Below are 27,305 nucleotides of genomic sequence, written 5' to 3' on the forward strand. Positions count from 1 at the left end.
CCTTTGTAGGATTTAAAGTTATGAAAATCATCTCTCTTTTCAAATGTTTACAGATAATGACTTCTATTCACACTGTGGTAACAAAATAACAGCCAGGAATAAAACATTCAAGATCTCGGAGATTCCAAAGACAGGAAAAGAACAACAGTTTCAACACTCTTTTATCCCTTACACTCTTAACATTTTGTTTTTCTTTGTTTCTGTTGCCCAACAATGGCACAAAAACGTGATTGTCAGAACAGGTAACATCTGATGATATGTCTCAAGATGAATATTCTAGTAGAGAGGAACAACATTTATACAGTCATGATAATTGATACGGCTTCCTATTATATTCTGAAATAAACAAAACCACTAAAGGATTATAACCTGGCATATCAAGAAAGCTTGTCGTAATTCATAGTTACTAACTCAAAAAGTATTATGGTATTTGAAACAGAAGAGCCTAAAAAACTCCACTTAAAAAGCTGCCAACAAAATGAACCCTGAAAGCCTTGTCTGCGATTCCCTTCTTTTTTATACAAGATGCTTCTTATTATCCAGTCTGGTGTCACCATTAAAGAAGAGTGTAGGGGGAAGATGTGGGAGACTATAGACATCCCTGCTAATATGGATTTTTTTTCCCCACACGCGTTATATAGTGGCACACACAGAATATACTATACAACAGCCTAAACTCCTGATGCAATGGTCCTTCCAGAGGAAGGTGGGATGCCTTACCCTGCCATACCATACATCTCCCATGGATAAGAGGGAACAACACTCCCCAGGGCTGTCAGTTTAGAATCGTTCAAAAGCAGGAAAAAAAGATGAAGGGGAAAAACACTGACAGAACTACTGTCTAGACTTAAAATACTTCCAATTAGAAAGCTTTATTATCATTTTGAGGGAGACACATACCACACACAGTCTATTATGCAGCCCCAGGAGGCTTACTCACATGAGTAAAGCCTATTTACATGTATGCACTCTCTGTGAAGTGTTAGCCTTGGGTATATGATACAGCTCCTTCAGCTCCTCAAGGTATTTCTGAGCGACATTTCACCCGTTCTCAGGCTACTATGACTCTGATCACATAACAAACTTGGCCCTCCAGCTGCCCAGGTAACATGTTTGTTGGATTTCTCTTGGAAATCCTCGTAAGATAGAGGGCTGCACCCCCGATCTTGATCCAGCATTTACAGCAGGAACTGGAATGAGTCCCTACAAGTATTGGATTCATCTCCACGCAGAGCTTGGCCCCTTTCACAGACTGAGTGTCATTTTTTTCACATAAATGCATCCTCTGTAAAGCTTGCTTTAGGAATCAGCCAGGCTTTGTATGTTGTAATGTGTCACAACTTCTATCAAGGGGAAATATGAAACAGATGTCATCAGAATTGGTAGACAGGGAGGCAAGGAAACACAGCCTCATATCAAAGTATACTACATTATACTGCTAGATTAGCATCTGGCGCAGCTTCTCTTTCAGAGCTGGCAAGTTGTTAGTTCAGCTCTGCAACAGGTGAACAACGTCACTCAGCAGCAACACGAGGTGCACAGCAGGGAGGGCTGGGCAGAGACACACCAAGAACCCTCACTCCTGCATCACCTCATGCTCAGCATCTACCTAGCGACAACAAAAAACCACTGGCATCCAGTTACAAATTGGTGCGCTGGGGTCTAAGTCGGTAGAGCCTCTCAGCCCAGGTCTCTGAGGACAAACGTCCCCCTAACTTACCACTGAGTGGCAACATTGCTGCTACAGGCAGGACTGAAGCCAAGTGATGCGTAAGCAAAGCTCTGTCCTCTCCCCTTTGTTCCCTCTCCAGGGAGAGGGATGTGAGAGAAGGTCCTGTCCTGTCACCTAGCTTCTGCAGATAATAAAACCATGAACACAAATGTTAAAAGGAAAAAAAAAATCTTGTGTCAAAATCCTGCCTCTTGCTCATTGTACTTGACATCACTTATCTAATCTATTACAGCTTTCAGATACATTAGAAAGATTAAATTCCAACAAATTAATAATGTTGATGACACCTTCACTGTGTACCTAGTCAAATGAGAACTAGTCGCCTTCAGATGACGATGAAATATATACGGCCTCTAACAGCTGGAATACAACGTTGTTTTCCTACCAGCCATCTGGCATTCCAACAGGGTATTCCAATCGCTTCTGGCTTCTGACTATTCAGACAACGTCGCCTAAGATCCTAGAGGTCACCAGGGTATCCTGATGGTTTCCCTTCGCAAACGGAGAGAGGAGAAGGTAAAAGTATGGGTGGTAGTTTTATTTCATGCCTGATTGTGAGACAGCATTTTTGGAAAAATGTTTCACAACCATACAATATGTGAAGAAAGGTTTTTTGAGCTACATAACAGCATTCATCTAATCCTGAACTGCATTTGTTCCAGATGGCAACCAACCTAGTTAATCCAAGTTATTAACAATTGACAGTGCTCAGAGTTGTCCTCAGGAGGATTTTTTTGGTGGTGGTTTTCTTGTTTTGTGGATATAATGTCACCGACTTAAAGCACCTATAATGGAAAAATTATGAATGTTGCCGTAAGACAAGCAAGTGCTGTGTGCCCCAATTCTGGTATCACTGAGCTAGGGATTAAGGCACGCTCCTCCTGCGTACTGACAGTCACCTTCCAGCTTGGCTCCACTGCCTTGCCAGCTGCCTTCACATCTCGAGAGAGCTAAAGCTCTGCCTGTAAGCCATGGCCTTCCTCTCTTTTTGGTCCTGTAATTTAAACATAGCTGTTTTATGAGGCTGACCTAGATAGATCCAGATGTTGACTGTTCTAGACCTGAGCTATTTACTTAGGTCAGATTCTTATCCTTGGCGTTTCCCATTACCTGGAGTTGCTCTGGATTGACATTGGTGGAGGGGAGCCCAAAGCCAAGCCATTTTTGTAAAATTATTGTCTGTGAAATTCAACCTATACCATTAGATCTAACTGAATTCATATTTTGTTTTCATTTAAGGATGAAAAGATAATGCAACACGGTATCTGAGACTGAATCGTTACTCCCTAGCTGGCTTTTAAAAACAGAGACTACTGACTTGCTTGTGACCATACTAGAGCCAGATCAAGCTTTTCAATAAAGTTAGGATGCTTGAATTAAAAAAAACCCACAACACAACACCAAACAACACTGGGCCACTTTTAATGTAGCATTTAAACTTTTGAGTTGAAACTGCAACTTTAAAAATAGTAAGCTATTAATCTTTCCCTTATTTGCTTGACTCCTATATATCTTCTCCCTCGTAGGCAGGTACCAGCTGCCATATTCCCATTCTTCACGCTCCACACTCTGCAAAAAAAAGAGGCCCCTGCTGGCCAATTCTTGTTTAAAATTGTGCATAATTGATAGTGGCAAATCTACCCCAGCTGTGTCTAAAACCTCTCCAGGGGCAAGAAAAACACTCTCTGTGACTGTCATTAACTACTAAATTAGCAAGTGCTCCTGGCAGTTTACAACGTACCACATCAGTCTGCTTTAAAAAAAGAAGAATGTGAAGATCAGATGCCTGTGTGATCTCAAAGTTACAGCAAACTTTGCTGGCAGAACTTTGACAAAACTCCAGCTAAATCAGAGCAAGAGAGAACAGGAAAGAGAGAGCAAGAGGGAGCGAGCACAAGAAAAGACAGAGGAAGGAGAAGCAGGAGAGAAAGAAGACGAAGGGACACAAAGTTACTCTCTTTTCCAGGCAGACAAATAGAAATGTCAAATTCAAGGCTAGAAAATTGAGCCTTTCATAAGGTACAGTACATCTTACTCAACATGGAGATAGCAATACAGTGTTATCTGATGCTATGGCACAATTCCCCATGGAAAATAACTCTCCTGGAGGACTTAGTTCTGGCAATGTAATGGCTACAATTTTTGTAATTGAGATATAAAGCTGAAAAGGATGAGGCTGCTGAAGTGTATGGATGCAGTAGCTCTCTAAAAGGCTACCACAGGTAAAATCCTTATGTGACCACTGGCACAAACGCAAGCTCCTCCCTTTGGTTCATAAAACAGAGCCAAAGCAGGCGGAGAAGGAAATAACACAGTTCTTGCAAAAGGATAGGAAAGCCTTGGGGGGTGTTATGGACTGAACTGGCAGAGAGACAAGGGCCATCTCTAGAAACTGCCTTGAATTTGGCTAAATGGTAAGACCTATTGTTAAAACTGACCACATTTGTTAGTTTTAAAATTTTCCAAAAATGCATAAAACTGTGCAAACTTCTGGATCATACAGGGACCACAAGCCAGACAGGAGTAGGAAGGCAGGCTTGGCCAAGATACAAGAAAAACCTGCATTGCTAAAAGGTCTTTTTCTTGGGTAGTACCACTGAATTATCACAATAATACAGCAAATCAAGTCAGTGGTTCAAGCTGACGGGTACAAATTCAGATTTGAATCCAAGTGACTAATCCCAGCAAAAACCCAGGTCATATTGTCTTTATTGACTTTCTAGCCAGAGATACCTGACTTGGATCCATCAGTTCTCCTAAAAAATGCTCCCTTTCCTGTAGTACAAAGACACGCTGAACCTGAAAACTTGGCTAGGCCTCTTCTCAAGAACTAAGGGCCCGGCCACAGGATCCTCAGCACGTTTTATTTCCATAATTACATTCTGCATCCCCAAATTCCCTCTTGAAAAGTAAACTTAGAAAAAAATAAATATACATCCCATCTACCTTTTCCCTGGTCTTGTTCAGGTTTCTCTCAATGCAGTGATAAACGAGGTATTTTGCCCATGGGTAACCAGACTACAAAGGATCTTCTGAGGCTGCACTACTGGACATGGATCTTCGTTTGCTTCCTCCCCTAAATACTGCTTCTGCATGTCTCTGCAATGGATGAAATGATCCTTATCTCTTTTTTATGAAAGGAGCTGTTGGGAGGTTTTATTCACTGACGTCTTTCAAATTCTGGGATATCTTCTGATGAAAGATGCTTGATTCTATTTTGGGAAATAATATCACCCTCTAGGTTTTGACCATAAGGGAAAACACATTGCATAAACACTGAAACACAGGTTAATTGGCATAAGTGTTTTGCTCATTGAGCTCCTATAACGACTCATGTGATGACAAGCTATTTCCAGACACAGGATCTTTCTTTTCAAATGGATGCATTTCTGTCGAATAACTACAAAAGGCAGCTAAGTGGGCCCCTATTCCCAGGACGTGGCTTCTGACCAGGGGAGTGAGATGAACAACATCCTTCGTAGCTGCAGATGTCCCTTCCCTTCACCAGCAGTGCAGAGTAATGACCGTTAGATGTTTTCCACCCACCCGTTAGATGTGCTCAGCCTCCAACAGTCCAGACAGCCGAGGTGGCAGGGTCCCTCCCGCATCCCACCCCACCAGCCTGGTATCTCAGCAGCCTCTCAGCGGGTGCCACACCAGCTTACGCAGCAGGAACAGGCGCAGCCCTGCTGGGTAGCACTGTCTGTGTGTTTTATAGAACAATGGGCTGGATCTCGAGCTGGGATAAAGCAAAGTAGCTCCACTGGTGTCACACAGATTTACACCAGCGAAGAACCCCAGGCCTTTTGGCAGCGAGAGCCATTCCACGCGACAGTGGTCTGAAGAGCTACCGGCTGTGTAAACGTTACATAAGCACAGTGAAAGGCACAGATATACAGAGCAAATGTTTTCATACTAGGGGCTTCAATGCATTTTTAAAGCTTCTTTTGAGAAGGCAATATTAACTCTTTCCATATGTAATAAGTGGCTTGGATGCATTAGTACCTCCATTCAAAACTGCTTTACATTTCTCCCCTCATTTTTATTGTCTCCTTCTTACTCTCAGCTGTTATTCCAGCATCTTTGCATTCCCCCTGGAGTTCATTCCAGTGGTGCTTTATGAATCACAGAATAAGATGGCAGCCAGCACTGCTTTAGAGTAATGTGGCTGGCACGATTTCCACTATCCGCAAGGTTAATCAAACTCAGTCTCAGATAATCAAAAGCCTCTGCAGCCCCGGAGGCCCGAGGTCAGGAACCCGAACCCGCTTCCCCAAATGCAGTCATGTTTCCTTAGATGCTTGCAACCCTCCCCTGCAATAATTAGATTCTGCAAAGCAAATCTTGAGTGGAGCAAGAACTCCAGGGTTAAGCACTAGCAAACTCATATCAGAACTGATGCCTTTGCTACCTGTCTGCAGCCTTCCTCTAGCAGCTTCTGCTCCTAACAAGAAAACCCACACTCTTCTTCCTTATTAAATAAATGGACTCAAGTTTATAATAAATGATGTTTAATCTTAAGTGTTCCTATAAAATGCTACATTAAACTCCCCCCACCCCCATAATTTAAACACTGGCTTTTGCTGTTGGTAGGATATTTGGTATATAAAATAAAATAAAGAACTGACACCAAAAAAGTGTATGATTTGGGGGCAAGGGGAGGGAATAAAAGAATGGATTATAATGTGTCATTTTATATATGTGTCAAAGGAAACCAATTTCATAATAGGGAATAAAAATTCCCTGTTTAAATACTGTCAAATAAATCCTCAAATGTAATAGGGTTCACTTCTGGGGAAAAGAAAACTAAATCTGATTAAATATTAATGTGGCATAGTATTAATTAAGAGAGAAAAAAGTCCATCAAGAGAACCCCAATATGTTTACTGTGTCCCCAGGAAGCTGGAAAATTTCACAATCAAGTGTGTAAATGTTCTAAAAAAGGGTCCTGAATATTTTATGAATATTTGTCATAAAACAGAAATAATAACCACTGTGCAGAGCTATTAGAATTAATATTTATGCTGCCCGCCATGAAATATTCATGGGGACAGAGAAAGGGGGGCCCGTAAGACAAGAATTAATTTACATTGGGCTTGGTTTACCCGCTGGCTTGATGTTTAAAGACGGGTTGACAAGCCTCCATATGAATCCGTCAGTCACTTGCAGCAGTAGGTGGGGTGAAGGCAGGGGGAGGCGGGGGGAAACAGGTCCAAGCTGCTGACAGCTCACAGATTGAGTTTCTGACAGCCCTTAAAAAACCTAAACGGCCCCCCACCTTTTTTTCCTTCTTCCATTGCCCAAGGCGCTCTGTACTGCCACCGTTCATCCGATCTCCCCTTCCATCTGCTGAAATTAAGGAATTAATGAGCGCTATACACTTTACAGCGGGCCCCAGGAATGTTTACTGGTGATTAAATTATAATGCAGCCAAGCTGTATAATTCATGAACCAATTAAAGGAAGTGTTAGTTGATTTGATGGGATGAGGACGTACAAAAAGCATTTAACTAATAGGGAACCGTGGGCTGCCGGTCGCTTTGGCTTTCTCGGATTACGCGGCTAATTGCTCTGCTTTATAGGGCTGTCACAGATAGCCATACATATTTCATTGTTCTCAAATACTTCAATTGTTTGCTTTCGTGTTGCTGCTGTAATATGTAGAAGCCCAGCCAAACTTCAGTGTAGTTAAAGCACTACTCTGCAAAAGCAGGTTGCTTCAGGAGGAGGGAGGAATGAAAGGGGCAGAAGGAGAAGGCTGGCTGACAAAGGAGTAACTTAAAGCCTCAGAGTTAAATGTCACTCAGCAATTACATGATTAAAAGGTGCAACATATGATAGTCTTTTGTTTTACAACTTTTTGGACACTAATATTCTATTCTGACTTCACTGCAGAGAAAATATTGGTACACTAAACTGCTTTTTTTTTTTAATACCGAGGAGCAAAAGTAGGTGGTGGGGAGGGAAGTATATTCAAAAAAATCCAGCAAGGAGGAGCTAGATTGCTGTGGTTATCAAGAAAAATACATTGTGTTTTAACTCATATGGTTCGATATTCTAAAATACATAAGAGATTAAGGAGGTTGATTTCCCATCTGGGAGAATGCTCAATATCTAATTCAGAGCGCTGCTGAGTCGTACTAGCTAGTCATACCACAACTTCAGTTTATTACACAAGGAATGGGGGAATTTACCATTTCTGCTGTTTTACAAAGCGCTCCCCCCCAGCTGACAGGCCAGAGGATTTGATGAAACAGATTCTCTTGATTTGAAGAGGCCTATCAGTCAAGTTGCTTCTGTCCTCAGTCAAAAACAGGCATGTTCTTCTAGCAGTGAAATCCCCAACCCATATACAGAAGTACATGTATTGCTGAAGAAATTAGGTACTGTCAGATAAATATCACAAACACATGCACTAACTTGTGGTTAGGCCCTGAAATTTATTGAAGAAAGAACAAGATGGGTAAATATGCTATTTTTGTAGCCCAATGGTTAAGACTGAAAACTTCTGTGCATCCCCAATCAGGTATATGGTCACCCACCTGAGGAACACTGTGATAAATCTTGATCTCCTGTCTAATTTAGAGCTTTACATTTCCAAGTGTTGTACAAACACCAACTAAATGACTTTCAAGATATCCTATTATATAAATCTTATAATCAGGTTCATCCCTTTCATCACACCCATTCCCTCCGGGATTTGGCTTTGGGAAGTGGTCCCTGCAGAATGCCTTCAGTGACGCCCCAGTTTGTGCCTCTCTTCCTCATGTGCTCCACCTGCTACACCACAGAGCTTGGAATCCCCTCTCCACATCTGCCCTCCAGAGAAACAAGAGGGTGTGCTGGTCTGCCAGAAGCAAAACTCTGTGCAAAATCAAACCAGTTTTAAGAAAGGGTTTTTTAGGTAGGGGCAGCCAACAGCTGGTGCTCAGGATAACTCTTCAAAATGTGCCAGCTTCATCTTGACATTCCAGTTATGAACCATTTCCCAGCCAAGCGACACAACGCTAAACTAAGAAAATCCATCTCTGCTCTCCTGTTGAAATTGTTCTGTTTTGTATAAAGGTATAAAGAATTACATCAAACCAGAAAAGCAGAATACCTTTGCCGTTCAATGCAAGGAGGCAAGAGACTTACATTCAATGAATATTTACTTTTTTCTAAAAAGCAGAGCAAGCCTAAGAAGCCCCAGAAAGGAGGAGTTGAACATCCCATTTCCCAGGACAGCACTCAGATTAGCAGGCTAGGGATCGTCCAGGTGGAGAAACAGGTGGGAAAAAAAAATCTTGGGATACTAAAGAAAAATTATATTGCATAGCTTGACCCTGACATTAAAAAAGTAGTATGCCAATAAATCTTAAATAATTTCCTTTATCCAGAACTACTATATATTCTTAGTTCACCCCTAGCTTCTGGGTTAAATAATGAAAAACTTTGGCTTAAGACATTCGTTTAATAGGCAGTCTCCGAAATAAGGGATAATGACACCAGTTACACAGCAGGAAAACATGCCATTAACCACTGTGTGGTTGAGTAAAATGGAAATTGGATTGCCTGTTCTAGAAAATAGAAAGGTTAAATTGTCTGGGAGATAAAGTTGATCCTAAACTCACCTAAGCGGGCAGCGCCTAGGATCTGAAATCTGACTAGCCAGATAATCATCTGGACAGTTATACACACAGTTGAAAGCCAACATGTGATCTTGGTAGGCTTTGAATTAAACCATTGTTGGATTAAACACATCTGCAATTTGGTAAAATCCATTAAATACACTTACGACACTCAGCACCTGGGATAACAACAAAGTGTGTATGTGTGTGTAGGCAAACTAAATGACATCACGCACCAGTCCCAGAGCCAGCGAGCTGCATCGATGTGGGCCTTACACGGGGAAAAAGCAGAGGTGAGACACAGGCCCAGGAATCACTTTCTGCCAATGACTGCTAACAGGAAACATCAGAACTTGGCAATGTCAAGAAATCAGAGGCACTGCAGCAAATATTTTCTTTGTTGCTTTTCAAGCGCCCTGGATACAATCAATCATACCAAAAAAACCCTCCTATATTTTGGTTCAATGTGGAAAAGGCTATTTGCATTTCAATATGTTCAACTTATCCTGCCAATAAAAACACGGAATCATGAAGAAGAGATCAGGCCACTGGAGTGAAAAACAAGAGATGACATCCTGCAGACCTTTCAGATAAAACAGCTCCTTGCTTGTAACATTTCTGTTGACGTCCCAATATTTCTGAATGATTGGGTTTTCAAATGAGATCAGTCAGCATGCAAATGAGGAAACAGGATCAAGACATCTCCCATATCTGATTGGCTAGAGAAATTATCAAAAGACCCTTTTTTCATATCAAATTTCCATCACAAAAGGTCAAACTTTCAACTCCCATTACTTTTGCTAACTGCATTTCACTGTGCCTGCCAGCTCATTGCTGCTGCTGTTTTCAGAGGAAAAAAGAGAAGTAACAAATGATTACATCTTCTCCCACATCTGTCATCCAGGATGGACAAACATTTTCTAATCTTATTCTATTTTTCTCTACAGCCCTCAAAATCCTTGCAGCCAAAACATCACTTCTAACCTAATTAGCTATTCCTAGGTTGTTTTTATTTTTCTTACTTGTTCTCCTCTTATTTTCTAGCCTAGAGGCTGACAAGAGCACCAGCTGTGTTGCCAGAATGTTTTGTTCTACGATTTGGCCATTTAAAATACTTTTTGATGTGCGCTTTTCTGAAATCTATTTCCTTGTGTTGTCTGGCTGGACTGATGCCTAAATAGTCAAGTAATGGATGTTCCAGAGAAACAGAAGACAGAGAGAGCATAATTTCCCCTGAAATCCTCACATAGTTATATTTTCCCTTGCAGTTCACCCCTGACAACAATCGCTGCCTGGGCTTCTGTAGATTTTGATCCATTCCTCTAGTGAACATCTGATCATGGTCTGAGACTCCAAGGCTTTGCCCTGCCTGCTCGGAACACTCAGCTCATGCTAATTCAGGGGACTTACACCCTTGTGCCCGAACAGAGGAGTAGCTCAGCACCCCTAGGTCTCATTCACTGCTTTTCTAGGTTGAAAGCTGAATTTTGGAGCAGCAGAGATAGCAAGTGGGGCAAGCACAAGAAGATGAAGACATTAGTAAAAAGTACAGGACTCAACATATTTGTTGCTACTGGTCCCATAAAAATTTTCTCTCAACATTATTAACATTGCAACATATATAACCCATCAGATTAGTACCTAGAGATTTCTATTCTTCTGATTTTCTCTGTTCTTCTTATTACTCAACAACTAAATGTTCCACAAAGCCGTTTCCTACAGAAATATTTATGTTCCCAAATGTTTATTGGCCCCTCTATCATGATCAAGCTTTTATGAGCACTCTATACAGAACTCTGAATTAAATACATAATTCCTGATCTATCAGACCTTGGCTCGATGCTGTGTTTGTCTATTTTATACAGCAAGGCACTCTAGTGAACTACAGAACACCCTACAGAAAAACTAATTTATACAGTAAAGATATTTCTATCCAACCCTGACTGTGTGGGTTAGTGATTACAGAAAGCTAATGAGGGCCAGGAGGATGTAGGGTTTAAATTCCAGCAAAGGCATTTATTTATTGTGCTAGGTTTCCTGAACAACCTTTTTAGGTAATTTCTACACAATGACAGACATTAGGCTCTGTACCATCACGTGCTGGAAGGAGATGGAAGATGCTCCTTGTAAACGTTACACGAACAGTTCTCCCTCACTTGCTCCACACCACACAGGTGTCCACAGCTACACAGAGTAAGTTGCCCTCGATCAGCGGTAACCAACTGGACTCTCTATTCTTCCAGGCAGCTCCGAGTCACAACCCGTAAGAGAGCAGACTGTTAGCTGGCTCCAGGAGCTGTTCTCCCAGATTACTTCCTTCACCTTTGATTTTTCATTTTAATTCTCCTTTTGACCAAAAGTGCCTGTGGTGATTTGTGAATGAATCTACATCTAGTAAACTAAAATTCTAGTCTCTTTACCGCACCAGATCGAGGCAATGTTCTGAGCTCCTCTGTACCCAACAAATGCCGGTCCCAGCATGCAGGGAGACTTTGTGCATCTAAGTTCTGCAGCAGCAAAATAATGGTGATTGTATTTCATCTATAGGTCTCTACTCTTCACAGATCTGTTACTATTGAAACACTAATCATCAGGTCACCTAAATGGATAAAAAGTCATCCTCCGAAAGGTTAAGATTTGTAGTGTTTTCTTTTTTTCCTGGGACAAGTCTGATCAAAGGTTATTCCAGAACGAACTGGGTATCTTAGTCAGTAGGTAAGGTCTGGAGTTCACATGATTTAATAATGGGCTCTTCAAGGTAGCTGAAAAAACCTATAAAGGTCTGCTGACTGGAAGCTGTATTTGACATTCAGATACATTCAGAACTGAGGTGTGGGTTTCTAACAATGAGTAACTGCGCAGCGAGTCACTCAGCCTTGGATTGATTGCACAGGCAACTTTTAAACAGAGGGATTTTTTTCATCTACAAAATACTATAGTTCAAACAAGATTCTGTCTAAATCTATTGTGAATTACAATGTGTTTGGAATTAACCAGACAGAACCTGACATCTAATCAAAAAGAAAAAGATGGATTTTTATTCTTAGAACTGCTTTAAATAAAAAAGATGCCTGTTCCTTAAAAGGCCTAACAACTTTGCATAACTGTTTGTACCTAGAAATAAATTGAAGGTAAGGGCACTCACCTTCACTTGCAGTTTGTACATACCGGGAAAATGTGAAAAGCTGAATGTTTATAGTTATTTTCTCCCTAAAACAACATAGAATCCTGCCTAACACCATAACGAAAACCAACCTTTTACAAAATCAAATCCTCCAGTTCTTTCAAGGGCAAAACTCCCAGACTACATAACAATTAAGGATTTTCAAAATACACTGTTCATACAACCACACAGATTCACTGGCACAGCCCTACTTCATGTACCATGCAAGAATTTGGCATATTCAGAAATACCAGACCTTTGCAGCACATTTTTGCAAGGGCAGGGAGGATCCCAGAACAGGTTTTTGTGTAGGCTTTGGTAAAGAGCTTACACTGCCATTACCATAAATCACCCCAGAATATCAGCAGTGATATAGCATCTTTCATTAAAAAAATACTGCAGCTTCTTTCAGAAGGACTGCCACTTGCCATTTCTTTTAGGTAATCAGATAGCCGTTAATTAATAAACCTGTCAGGTGAATCGTCCTGCTCCGGTCATCATTATCCATTCTGTAACAGAATCCTGCTATCATCACTGCTATCCACCCCATAGCTTCCAGCTCAATTAACTTAATGCTATGCAAATGAGAGGCTCTCCTCATCATTAGCTTATAGCCCACAAATGTTAATAACATAATTGGGCCTTCAACAGGGTAATTAGACACGATTTCTTCCATTAGTCTTACAAGGCTAATTATTGTTGATAGGAGAGAGGGGATGAGTCCCAGTGCTGCATGCAAAGAGGGGCATCTGGTTAAAGCAAATATAGACAAAACATCAACAAGGTAAAACAACAGTTGAGATCTATAGCAGGGTCAGGTAGGGGTGGGGGGAAGGAAGACAGCATGATAAGAAACTTAGCAACCACTGGAGAAATTCTCTACAAGGCAGAAACTAAAACCAGATATTCATCCTGAATATGGAGCTCTCCTACACATAGCAGTAAAACATGATGCTTAATAAATCAGAGGAAGCTACTCCCAAGTTTTTGCAGACAGAACAATTTGGAAGCTGTACTGACCAAACTTCCTAGGTTTGCAATGCAAATACACAGCCAAAGAAGGACATAGAAGAGACTTCAAGAAATTAATCTGTTCCTAGTTCTCCCTTGTCATTATGCCCAAGCTTCTCTCCTGCCACCACTGTTTTTGCTGTGTTTTATTGATTTTTTCCAAGTAACAGCTACTTACTGTAAGAATTACAGGACTGGAATACAAGGAATTCTTTAATAATCACTGAGCAAAATGCATTTAAGCTATTTATTAACAGAAACTTAATAAAAACCTGGATTCAGTATAATGGACTAGCCGTAACATTTTTTTTTAAAAAAATGTCAGCAGGTTTTCAAGCTGAGATTATATTTTGAATGATGGAATGGAAGCTAAGGGCTTGCTCCTCTACCAGTTAATTCTATGCAGTCTCATGCATAGAGGTTAGAAATGTGCGAATGGAGTCAGAATTCTGTGAGGAAACCATACTTTTAAAAGGAGAAAGTAAACTTTACAAAAATATGGCAAGTCCACCATACCCACCACTTAAGCTTCGACAGTTCAGTGTTTTACTGCAAACACTGCTAAGAAAAATATATGTCAATCTGAAGACCCCACAGGACTCAAGGGGTTGAGAAACCACATGATTTCTTTATTTTGTTTCTGTTTTCTTTAACTTTAGGGCACATTCATGGCCAATACGAATCCTTTTGTTTCATTGCAAGTATGTGAGGAGGAACTTTTCCTATATACTTGGCCTGAAAATCAGCTTAAATTATGTTCACAAAAGTAGCAGCATTTAGTAGAAGGTTAAATTAAAAAATTATTTTTTAACCTGCTGTACCTTGATCTTTGGTCAGTTACATCAAAAGAACAGACTGTCCTCTGGATCGCTCACTCAGTGCATATCAGTGAGATGTTAATCAACATTCATATCAGGACAATATTAGACTACAATTTTTTTAAAAAATAATTTTTATCACGCACAAACCATGATAGTAGTCTTACTGAGCTCAGAAATACAGCACGTTAGAAAAGGATAACTTTGAAAAGCCTCTGTGGGACAGCTAAAAGCCTTACTCAAAATGTATTTCAAGCCTTACAAAGGACAGAGTTCTGTAATACAGAATTTTGTAAACATAACGTATTTAGGGACAGAAAAGATGATCCTTACACAGCACAAAAACACTGCGTCACCACTTACACCTGAGCCAAAGGAAGCCAATTTAAGTGATGGTGATTAATACATTTATGGGACTGCAGGTGATCCAGGCCAACAGAATTAGATCCAGGGCATCTGTCAGATATAAGGGATCATTCCTACATCTTTCCTGCAGAATAAACTATGACAGTATTCAGCTCCACTCTCTTAAATAGCCCTGCACTTGCTAAATTTACTTACTAGAAAATTCTGAGCAAATACCTTGTTCCAAGACAAACAGCAGTAAATCCACTGATGTTTTAATGAAGATTACACTTTCTAATCCTCATGGTAATGACAAACTAGTCTCCGTTCAATATGCAATATTACTTGACAGTTTTAATCACCCAAGCTGTATTATATTTGCTACAGACTGATGCACTTGTCTTCCCAGATCTTCAGCTTGGAGAATCTAAGCAAAAGAAGTGTAATGCCTGTTCTGCCTGTGGTTTTCAGGATGGGCCAATTTTGCCAGCCACGCTAGCTCTCAGTAATGGCTTACTCTGGGATTAGTCTCAGATCCAAAGCGACTACTAAATCAGAGCACAGCTGGCACAATCTTGTCCTAAGTTTTTACTCCAGAATTCCTGAATTCTAGTAATCATGGAGTTCAAGGTAATGTACATTTGTAATGTAGTTCCTCTGAAAGTACTGCCCCTGTGCTCTCAATATCAGACAGCAAATGCAGTAACAGACTTTCATAAACTCAGTTTTAACCTGTACAGTAAGGGCAACCTTTCTACCTTTACTCAGAATAATATTCAGCCAACTTTTGCTACCACGCTGCTGAAGTAAATGGTAAGAGATCAACACGATGTGAGACACTTGACAACACTGGACAGCCCTCTTTTCCTATCGTGCTTTCGCAGACACCAAGTCTCCATCCACAGTTCTCACACAAGCAAAACTCTCATCGGTTTTATCTATATGTGTTCTCTTACCCAATGCAAATTAAAATGCTGCCAACCATTATATTTAAAGTTTTTCTCCCTCAGTTATTTTTCAAAAGGTATTCTGGTTCCAGTCAGATCTTGAAACCAGTATATTCCTTCCAAAAAGCTCCTAAATCCTACAAAATCAGACTTGAATGTATATGGTTCTTATTTGTGTATGAACTACTGAGGAAATTAAGGTAAAGTTTTGAAAATGACTGCTTTAGTCCATGAAGAAATATTCAGAATTGACAAAGCACATCATATTTTACCCTGCTGAGATCAATCAGTGTTACATTCCATGAAATGAACTGATGGTGCATGACTGTGTGCAGCTACATCTTTTACATGTTAGCAAAATTTTTAGTTAAAAGTGACTCTATACCAAACAGCCTCAGAGAAGAGCTGCAGGATGGCCCCTCAGGTTCAGTGCTGCAGCACTCAAACAGCACCTTGAATACTGCTGGATCCCAACGCAGAGAGTCAGTCATGGAGAGCAAGATGAATGGAGAGCAAACTGGGAGACCCGAAGGAACCCAGGTCTGTGAGTTCAGTGAGCTCTCAGGGATGTTCTTTGGTGACCAAAATGCGTGAATAAAAACCTATGCAAAGACAGCGCTGAGGGGAAAAGCACAGCTTAGATGACTTGACTACTACTTAAATGATAACACTTTGATTTCCATAACTGTTTCATTTCATTCCTTAAACAGAAGTTGTGTCTTAGGTGAATGCCTTAAACAACCTTTGTTGATTTGCAGAGATTAGTACCATGAAGTTGTCATTGTGAATTAGGATTTTAAAAGTCTGGTTCTTCTCTTAGACAGCTCTCAGGTTTTCTCTCAGGACATATTTTGCCCTGACAAGATGGAAATGTGCAAGCTCCCAATGCTGACCACAGGACACCTCTCATCTCAGCTTCCTCAGTAATACGGGAAAGGTTTCAATGCAAACATGTGAGAACTTGCCTACTAGGTTCAGTAAAAATCTTCAGTTTCTTCTAGGAACTAGAGACAATCTCAAATAATTATACCCCACAGTAAATAGTTTTTGTCTGTGGGGACGCAAGCCAGTCCTTTGTCCTGAAGTGACTGAGAGCATGTCAGTCACAGGACTCGTGTAGCTGACCAAATCAGGCCTTCTTGGATCTTGACTCTTTCTGAAATGTTGCCTGATTTAGCCAGCTCCTTCCAAACTGCAGAGTCAAGTATTCAAACAGAAAGCTTCCTGTAATGTTGAATTTGACATCATTCGAAGTTCTTTGACTCTTCAAGATTCAAATACAACCCAAGGCCACCTACTCAAAGTCACCTTGTTCAAATTGCTGCTGCTACACAGGTGTCTAATTTTGGCAGCTAAAGGAGGAGCCAGGACCTCTGCTTGAAAGCATGGATACTTATGGCACTCTGTGAAGAAGCACTGAAAGCATTAATATTACACCCAGAGCTTTCACAGTTTGACTGTATCTGTTCCCATGTGGAGAAAGCAGAGATGCTGCTGGTTTGGTTTGACTCATCTAAAACTTGCTACCATTGCCAAAGATACGAAAAGTAGCCCGGACTCTACTGCCTTTCCAGAGTTTTCTCTCTCTCTCTCTCTCTATCTCTCCAGTTAGGTATTGAGTTCAGAAAGGCAACCTTGATACTAGTGGCATCTTGTGAGAAAAATGGTTTCAACGTAAGGGCAATCAGGATAGAAAGTCTTCAGGTTTCCTAATGTCTCCTCATTTGTGAGAGACAGCTACTGCAGAAAAATATCCCTCATTTCAGTAGCAAAAAGACTGAAAGGATTGTGCATGAGGTTTTGGGTCCTTAGCAAATAAAAATAAAAATACTAACTTAGAAATAGAAGGTTTTCTTCTTTCTCTTCCTGGAGACTGAGGAAGCTTGCTGAGATCAGAGATCTCCTTAATTGCTGTATTCAGGGTTTCACCAAACACTCCAGCCATCAAAAGGAGCTTGTATGAGGTAACTTCTAAAAATAATACCTGCCTCCCACAACTGAAGCCAAATATACCTCCTATTCTTGTTGGAGCAGAATAAGCTTGTGACAGCAAATACAGCATCCTACAGAAAGCCCATAGAAGGATTTTAAAAGTGCATTTGATGTTTTGCTATTGTTGGCTCAAGATGCATATTAACGCCTTTCCCCAGGATAGAAAGGCTCTTATGGTACCAATATAGGTCAGACAGAACATGCAGCAGAAGTGACATCATCTTTTTATTGTCATCATCCAATTTTCTATCCTTTGGATTATTTAATAGCAAGAGCTTCTGTTCAGATTGGTGTTATGTTATGAAGGAAGAGAGAGCACAATCTACTAAGGAAGAGAGGGAGAATGGAGAATATGGACTCCCCATCTACAGCTAAACCTCAGAAATCTGCGTAACGAGCTGCTTCCATCAGTTTTGTGTAGGACAAAAGACTCGCTGTGTGCAGATTTTTGCACGACATGTAGAGAATTAGCTGTCACTATTAAGTAGCCTGTGGGTGTGACTGCTTAAGAGAGCCTTCATGCCAGAGCAACATATACCTGCATGGCTGTACATGCACGGCTGTTACACATAAGATAACGGGAGCTTCCCTCATATATTTTGCCTATGGGGTGTTCAGAGATGCCTCTTGCAATAGAGGCAGATCAGGAAACAAAGGTAAAGGACTTCATTAAAATCTTGTCAATGAACAGGGCAAATCTCAAAACACTTGCATCAAGAGGTAACACAATGCCTGAATTATTGTAGCTTGGAAAAGGCTACAGGGGTAGCAACTGTGGATTAAACTGCTCCCACTCACTCAGTGAAGCAGACGAGTCATTCAACAGTCCAGGTGAGAGGAAGATTTGTTAATTTTGCCCAATAAGCACAATCTGTAATGGATTTTGGTCGGGGAAAAAACCTTATCATTTTTCTCACTTGGCCAAGGTGTTCTGCTCCCTCAGAGCGTGGCTATGCATGTACTTGATGTAGAGTCAGCATAGCTAAGAGGGTGAGTACCTCCACTGGGGTGGGGAAGACAAATAAGATTTCATCACCTAAAACACACTTTCCAAAATACGTTTCTATTTCATAAGCGTACCACTGACCTCTAGAAGATCCTGCCCCTTTAGCTCCCGCTTGCCCCTTAGTTTTTACCAAACCAGTCAGTCTGTTTGAACATGTGAGGGGGAGGAAGAGACCAGCTGAGATGGGAGCACTAATATGCAAAGTGATAATATAAAAAGGAAACCAATTAGCATTAGTGAAGACAACAGTTAGTAAACCAGCAACCATATAATGGCTCTGGTAAGAGCAAGCTGCTTTCTAATCAGAAGAGACAAAAAATTAGAATGATTGAAAGAGAGAATTGCTTATTATTTTTACTACTCTATTTATAAATTAAGCCAAATCCTACATATGTCGGATTTTCCTACTGCTTCTCTCTCCCTGGTGCAGACAAATTTTATTGTAACGATTTAGTACCTTGATTACCACATCATTTTTCTGTTTTTGTTTTTTGCCCTGAAAATGAGCAGAAAATAAGGAGATATAACATTTCTTCTTTGTTACTCATCAGATTTTTGTATGCCATCAATTAAAACCACATTTATTATAAATATACAATATCCATCATTTAAATTAGGCCAAAATTTTAAAAATGCCCTGTAAGATTTTTCCATGTCAGAATAATTCAATCACTATTATGTTTCCTTGATGCAACTATTTTGGGACTTAGCTTGTTCCTTGATAGGATTTTAATTAAGTCATTTACATTTAATTTCCAAATATGTAGCTGTTACAGAAGGCAGCAAGGAAATGAAAAGACAAAAAGAAACCTGAAGACAGCCAATCTTTAACAAAAATATTTCTGATGTAAAAATGAATCTGAGGAATACATATTCAGTGATAAGTATTCTAGTCCATGTCTGGTAAACTCTCAGATAATAGCAGCATGGTAGGGTCACTGGGGTTCTATTAGCTCAATTAATGAGGAGTAAGATAAGGCTAACACCTAGCTCTTCAAATGGCTGAAAAATAGAGCTGATAGTAATGGAGTTATTAACCTTCGGCAGCCATTGAATTTTGCTGCTGATTCAAACTCCATTTCCCAGTTCAGGCCTCCATTAATAGGCTGTTTATTGTCCCTAATCCACACTGGGATCAGCTGCAGAAATATGAAAGCCCCATGTAAAGACCAAATAGTAAAAAAAAAAAAAAAAAAATAAAATTTTCCATTCCAATTTTTCCCTTTTCAATATATTCACAGATTCTACCTTAGAAATTAGGAACTTCATTACCCTAAACTGTTTGAATACAAACCTGTATTAGTATTAGTAGTGTGATGAAAAAGAAGCTTTAAATATATTATGTAAAAAGATGACATAATCAGGGATACAGCCATATCATTTTGAAGACCACTGCTGCAAAACTTGCACTGGAGAAGCTAGTGCTGTTTATTTTCTCTACTGGGAAAGAAAAAACTTTAATATTGGAAAAATGGATATTTGAAACATATTATACATGCACTATTAGGTCAGTCCTCAAGTTCATCCCTTCCCTGCCTAGCTCTGTGCACTTGTATCGTTTGTAGATACTACTGTAATATAATTAATCAATACTGAGATGTGTAACAATTGGCCCTGGATTCACATCAGATGGAAAAAACTGAAGGAAATGATGGAACAGAGGAACTGGGAACCCCAGGACACACTTAGCAGCAGAGCCCATTGGCACAGATGGAAGGGCTTGCTTTATCGGCTTGAGGAGAACGCGAACACAATCCTGGCTACAGTTTTAACTACAGAGACCTTGAGTTACAGGGTCTTTAGGCTCCTTGCTGAGTTTGTACACACTCAATTGAGATCTGTGACACTTTGTGATTTTGCAGTGTATTTTCAGTGAAAGAGCCACTGTATATTTACCATAGTCTACACACACAAGACATTCTTCCAAAATCTATCCCAATAACATCTAAGAGAATATCAGGAATGGAGTTAAGATCAAAATAAAAAAATGTTTATGGCAATACATATACATCCAGTACACAGTGCCACCCTCAAAACTGAATGCAGTTCTGGTTGTCCCATCTCAGCAAAGAAACAGCTAAAGTAACTAGGGAAGGTAAAGAACAGGAGACAGGATGATCAGAAGAGTGAAATGACTTCTAGGAAATGAAAGGGTAAACAGACTGATGCTCTTTGCCTGGGAAAGAGGTGACTGAACAGGCATATACAAGAGACTTATAAAATCAGGAGCGTTAGAAGACATGAACAGGGAATGTGTATAACTATTTCTCAACAGGAGAAAGGAACCTGGAAAAAACACTGTGAAGTATTGTCATATGACACCCAGTGAAAAAGTGAAACTCCTTTCCACACGATTTGGTGGAGGTGAAAAGTACAGTGTTGAAAAAGAGACTATAAAGTCAAGGAAAATGGGCTATTAGACAGTTGTCCAGATGACCCTCTGGCTCAGGGAATCCTTAAACTGCTGATTGCCTTAAGCTGGCCTGGAACCAGCAGACAGCTGGTCATGAACCAGCTGAAGCTAATGACAAGAGATATGTAACAGATGACACTGTTGCTGCTGAATTTTATTTTAACTGTAAGTTTGAGTTAGAGCAGAAGAGGATAAGAAATATTTCAGTAGATACTAAATACAGTTTTCGGTATATTAGAACTATCCATGGCTATACTATATATTTCTTATTGTTGTTCAAGCATTAACAATAAAAAAAGCTAAAATACCTATTTACACTCATTTGGATGAGGAACTGAATTCAGTCCTTTGCGTCAGTAGTTCTGAGCTTCAGACACCAACCTGTAATTGTATTTGGATTCCCACTTACCGTAGGCACTAAGTGGTTAATGGTGTTCTTTTACTAGATAGCTGAGAGACCACTAATAGATTCAGCTTCTTATTTGCCCTAAAGGCTGCCACAGTTCAATACGATTAGGATCCTGTCCACTTAAGCAGAAACTGCTTCATAGGGAGGAACACAGAAAGCAATACATGTCTTCTCCGAGTACGGAAAGAGCAGTGCTTTGGTAGACAGGTTTTGTCTGATACAGGCAGGTCTTCCTGTACCAGTCTGTAAGCAAGCCTTCGCTCTACTGCAAATTCTAATTTAAAGAAAACCCTGTACCTTACTTTTTTCAGTGGAAAATGAATTATTTTCTTTTTTGTTCCAGGGCAGTTCTTTGGATGCAGTGGCTGATGCTGTATGAGTTTTTTTTATTATTACATTTTAACAAACTTTATAGCCCATTTTGTTTGTTTTCAAATAACTTTATTTTCCTTCTTTTCTACCATCAATTACTAGGTTTGTTTTTCTTTCTGTAAGATGGAGGAGTCAGGAGACTGATCCTGCTCAATGCTGTATAATTTAGTATTATGTGTACTAGCTTTATGAGGTGGGAGTCAGATAAAACATAGTATTTGAACACTAACCATTTATTAGCTCTAAGGAATAGATTTGTGACTTGACAAGCAGACAATAACTCTGTGTTCTGATCAGCCAAAGAGGTCTACTTTGAGTTCAAAACACAGAGTAACATACTCTTTCACAAATAATTTTGTTTACTGATGTGACTAGATTTTAATAATAAACTTGATATATATGTAAATTTATTTTAATCTAATTTCATCAACAGAGCCCTCCTAAAAATGAGACTTTGTAGATTGTTCTGTGTCTGATTTATAGATTTCTGCATTCTATTCCCAGATTGATTTCAAGGCCATAATTCTATCAGGTTTTTCTCCTGATGTCAGAAACACCACCTCTGCAGATAGTGTTTTATAACTAGCATCACAACTGAAACTGAATTACTGCCCTGCTATCCTAGCTGCAATATGTCCTTTTGTTTATAATCACCCTCTCTCCCTTATATACCTACTACTTCAGTTTCATGGAAAATATCAGCTCCAAAATCAATCAGGTAGCATGATGTCTATTTCTGTCCCTTACTTCAACCCCTGTATAAAATAGTAGGGGCCAAATTCTTAACTCAGATATGAATGTGCAGAGATCTTTAAAGAAAATGGAAGCTGAGCAAATGTATCGGCGCCAAATTTCCACACGTACAATTTTATAATGAGTTGTTCTTCCTCACTTGATGAGGTCTCAATCCTGTAAAGGAGCATACACTTGAGTATTCACACTCATCTCAGGTACTCAGATACATGTTTAGGGACTCAGGATCTACCTTCTATATGCACATGAAGAATAAGTCATGGGAAATGTTATTTAGCTGAATTTAGCATAAATTTCAAGATTCTTTCTTCCTTTTTTCATGAAATGGGTTGCTGTTTAAGATGTATTTTGCCTTACTTTTAATCCAGCTACTGCTATTTTCACATACTTTCATTTTTAAACCCTGATGGCATGACTGCTAGCTCTCTTTCTGTTCACTCTCCTCTTTTCTCCTACTTAATCCTACCCTTTTACATCTTTTCACTACACCCTCTACAGCAGTGGGGAGGGGATTGAGGGCAGCCACACAGAACACACAGGAAGGATAACTTTGCCAACTTAAAACACTTAGGTGGGTAATACACCTTTCCCACTACCAGTTTTTAGATAAGAATAAGCTTCCTGGAAGCATAAAGACTACAAATTTACAACATATATGTTCTTGGAATGGCCACTGTGTCAGCCGGTGGTATGGACTGAACCAGGAATCCCTGGAGGGGAATGGAGAAGCCTCTCAGCTTTGATGAGTACACCAGCATTTCAAATCCTCACCACCTTTGGACCAGCTGTAGAATAACTCCATTTTATTCGCCTGGCAGTCATAACAGTTCTCTTTTGATGCTCACTTCTCTTATATTACATTTCTGAACACTTCATTATAGCTCAAATAAAATGTAATTCTCATGTTGTTTTTAATTATTTCACAAAACCCAAAAGTCTCATAATGAGCTCCTCACAATACTAATATATTTCCATGATATTATGCCAATGCTAAAGAAAGAAGATGTAGATCCCCCCTCCTGCTGCAAATAAAATACACCTTCTGATATAATCCAAACTTTAATCCATTTCTTATGGTTTGCCTTTAGAGACAACTCAAACAAATAACCAGAAGAACAAACCTCTTCTCTCTCCCACAGTTTGGCCATCTGGAGGATTTGTAAGGCCAATGCTCTATTTCCTACTCTCCAGGAGAAAGACCCCTTTTCTAGTTAAGGAAGCAATAAATAAATAAGATGCAATAGCCTATACAATGTCAATAAAGACCTGTATCTTTCCACAAACAAATTTTTCATATATGTAATGTTGTGATTGCTAAATTTATATCTTACCTGTTTGGAATAATATGTGATTTTTGCAGCTCTTCTCCCTGCTTTACGTCTCTTGGGAAGCCATAAAGCACCCAACCATTGGTCATGCAGTCTAGTGCGTTTAGGCGTGCTGCCAGGATCTTCATAACAAGGTTGTCTGGGACTGCAAAGGATTAAAAAGATGACATTTATTTTGTATGCCGAGTCTGCAATTAAGGAGGATACACACTACTTTTTCTGGTTAGACTGCTACAGGAACTAAAACACAAAGAGTTATTCCCATTTATGATAGATTTTGGAGAGAAGAGCTAATGTTGACTTTTGCATATTTACTGCGCTCTCATGGAACCCCCAAACTCATAAGGAACTGCAGGACTAAAGCAAAGTATTTGGTAAAAACTGATGCCTACATAATTTTGCAAAATACTTTTTCTCTCAGCCATACTGGGCTGATGTCACAATGAAGCGTGTGACACAATCTTATCAAAATGCAAAAATAATGACCCAAGTTGTGTAAAAGAGATCCTAAAACAGGAAAGAAACTTCTGTAGTCCTCCATATTTAACTTAGCAGATGATAATGGTTCTGCCACAGCAGGCTAGATGCAATATTTCTCCAATTTGCCCAAAGGCTGGAAGCTTTTATAACTGAAAATAAATTTCCAAAATGTATTTCAACTACTGTAATTACTGCATTGATGACTCCCTAATTTTAGAGATAAAAGGTCTCTTTCCTCTATTATTATTTCTCTTTAGGGCAAGATGCTGACTGGGATTATGATTACTATGCAGCTTTTAAAATTCTATTTAATGGGACACAGTGGCAAGGAGGTATCCTGCATATTTTCACTATAGCCTTCATAAAGTAAAATATTTCAATCAAGATACTTAAATGTGTATCTTGTAATTTTTTCAAAATTTTTTTTACAGAAGAAATAAATGATTAGGTTCAACAAGAGTGACTATAAATTTTCCGAGGACTCTTGCAATGTGTTGGGCTTAGTGTCAAATAACCGCAGAGAATGGTCAGCAAAATCACCTCAAGCTACTTCCCAAAGAAGCAGCCAAAACAATTTTCAAAAAGCAATGAGAGTCCCTTCTCTTTATTTGTACAGTATGTCTAATACACTGTTGCCTCTACTGGAAACAAGCGATAAAAAACGCTACATAAATCCACATCATGGAATGTTGATGTTTTGATACTCACCCTGGCATCGCATCTGCATACAAAAATACAACAACAAGTGCTTGTAGGAGAGCGTATGCATCAGATTTCTAACAATGCAATTCGCTTTAGGACTAGCTGACAGGAATGCGCCTGTATTTTAGTAGTGTATATTATTAGCAGTGCACATTTATACCCTGGGTACAAGCAGGTTTTAAACCACAATAATAGAATCCTTTTGCTTCCTGAAATTTAACATTTCCTAAAGACTGACACCTTTACCATGAAATTCATTACTTCTCCTTTAAATAATCAAATTACTGAGTTTAAAGACTTGCAGTCAGGATTCAGTGCACCAGCAAAAAGGGAGGAAAACCGCAGGGAATTAATTAGAAAACAGATTGGTGTATTAATTGAGGATACCCACTTCACATTATTACTCCCCTTAACTTTTTTTTTAATATTCTGCATCTGCTACAAGAAAAAAGGAATTGAATAAAACCAGACACTTGACAGAGAGCAAAATGACAATGCAAAACTAGGCATTCGGTTAAAAACAGGATTCATAAAATTAACTATACAACAGTGCAGCAGCAGGCAGAAACGTTATTAGACATGATACTTATCTAAGACCTGAGCTGCAGGCGGGCAGAGAGGGGATAACAGGAGAATTTCAGTGCTCTTTGCAGGGCAGTTCTCCCTACCCTCCAGGTTACAAGAACTAATACAAAACCAAGACATCCTGGTAGGAAGAAAGAAAAAACACATTCCACCTTCTCTTTCCCCAAAATATATTCCATGCAAAGACCAGTGGAATTTTCCTGGTAGTCTTGAATTTCTGGCTGCAGCACTAAACTTTTTGTCTTCATTTTTTCACCATTCCTACTGGAATCATTAACGTGGATATACAAAGATGCCAAATTACATAGTTTTTTTGAAACATTTTCAGAATGCTTAAAGAAAGTTTTGCAAAGGAATTGAGTAAAACTGCACTCAGGTAGGATTCTGCTGGAGCTGACATCCCTGTGAGATGAACAGGGAACCAGGGCAGAGGCTGAAAGCCCCAGGAATGGCACAGAGAAATAAGTGGGTATACAGTGCTGTTGAACCTCCAGCAGATTGTAGGAGATTCTCCAGTTCCAGAGGCCAAACTCCTTTCATCCTGCATATCGGAAGGAGAAACACTACAGCCTACAAGAAAATTAAAAAGCAATTGTTATGGGAACCAAGCAGCATCTCCTCTATCTGATCACTTCCCACAGGCCTTCTGTGAATCCTGATGATGGAAATCCTCCACTTTGGTCACTACTTTTGAACAAAACTGAAGCATTGACAAGAGGGAAAAAAAAGGAAGATACAGTGACAATTAATGCCAGGTCTGGGGTATTTTGAGTAATACTGGGGATATGTGGTAACCCTGACACCTTGCTAATTTCAGTGATGACTGACTAGAAGGTATCAGCAATACACTTCAGACTGTTTGTACGCTCATGTACATATATACATCACTGAATAATATAGATGCTTACATATTTTCTGTGCCTCCCTCCAAAGCTTGATGGTGAGAAATAAAACATAAACAAGTCAGACAGCAAGCTCTGCTCTCCTCTTGATTAGCAAACATACCTATCACTTCAACACAATAGGGGAACATAGCTTGTTGGCTGTTCAATGGCATTACAAAGTACATCAGCTGCCCTTGAACAGGAACAGTCACACTTAAAACAGCTGCATTAAAACTGTAAAACATCTTCCACAGACCAGAGGGGGAAAAAAAAAAAAAAGAGAAAAAAGGAAGAAAGAAATCAGTATTATTCTTATTTTGCTGTGGTACAGACAGAGTAGGTAATGAAGAACTCGGCAATATGGTATTCCTTTTCACTCATGTGGAACTGTCTCCTGAATGTAAGGCAAATTAATAACCTGTAATTGGAGGGGCACACAGTCTGTAAGTTACTAGCCAGAGGTCTCCTGGCCTTAAGCACATGACCCAACGGGCTATACAGGAAAGTAAAATTTAGAGCTTTTCTGATGAGACAGTCAATCTACATGTTTTAAGTAGATTATGAAGCACAAGAGCTTTGAATAATCAATTCTTTTTCAACATCAGCTTGTGTGAGTTACCAACTCTGAAAGTTGGGGGAATGAGACTCTAGAGAGATTTTACTTTATCATTAGAGAAGTCCAAAGATAAGTTTCTTGTAAAAATTACAATGTGCTACAAAGAGATATCCAGATTAGGTAATGTGGAAGCACATCTC

General features: G+C 39.6%; 1 protein-coding gene across 2 annotated transcripts in view; it reads right to left on the reverse strand.

The window, feature by feature from the left end:
• AK8 (adenylate kinase 8) overlaps positions 1–27,305 on the reverse strand; it is a 72,057-nt gene that overhangs the window by 4,433 nt on the left and 40,319 nt on the right. For both annotated transcript variants that reach the window (XM_074846392.1, XM_074846391.1), the window contains exon 11: positions 23,902–24,043. In XM_074846392.1, the coding sequence (XP_074702493.1) occupies positions 23,902–24,043 (142 nt within the window). The remainder of the gene's footprint in view (positions 1–23,901; positions 24,044–27,305) is intronic.

This window comes from Strix aluco, chromosome 20 (assembly GCF_031877795.1).
Source record: "Strix aluco isolate bStrAlu1 chromosome 20, bStrAlu1.hap1, whole genome shotgun sequence".
NCBI classification, from domain to species: domain Eukaryota; kingdom Metazoa; phylum Chordata; class Aves; order Strigiformes; family Strigidae; genus Strix; species Strix aluco.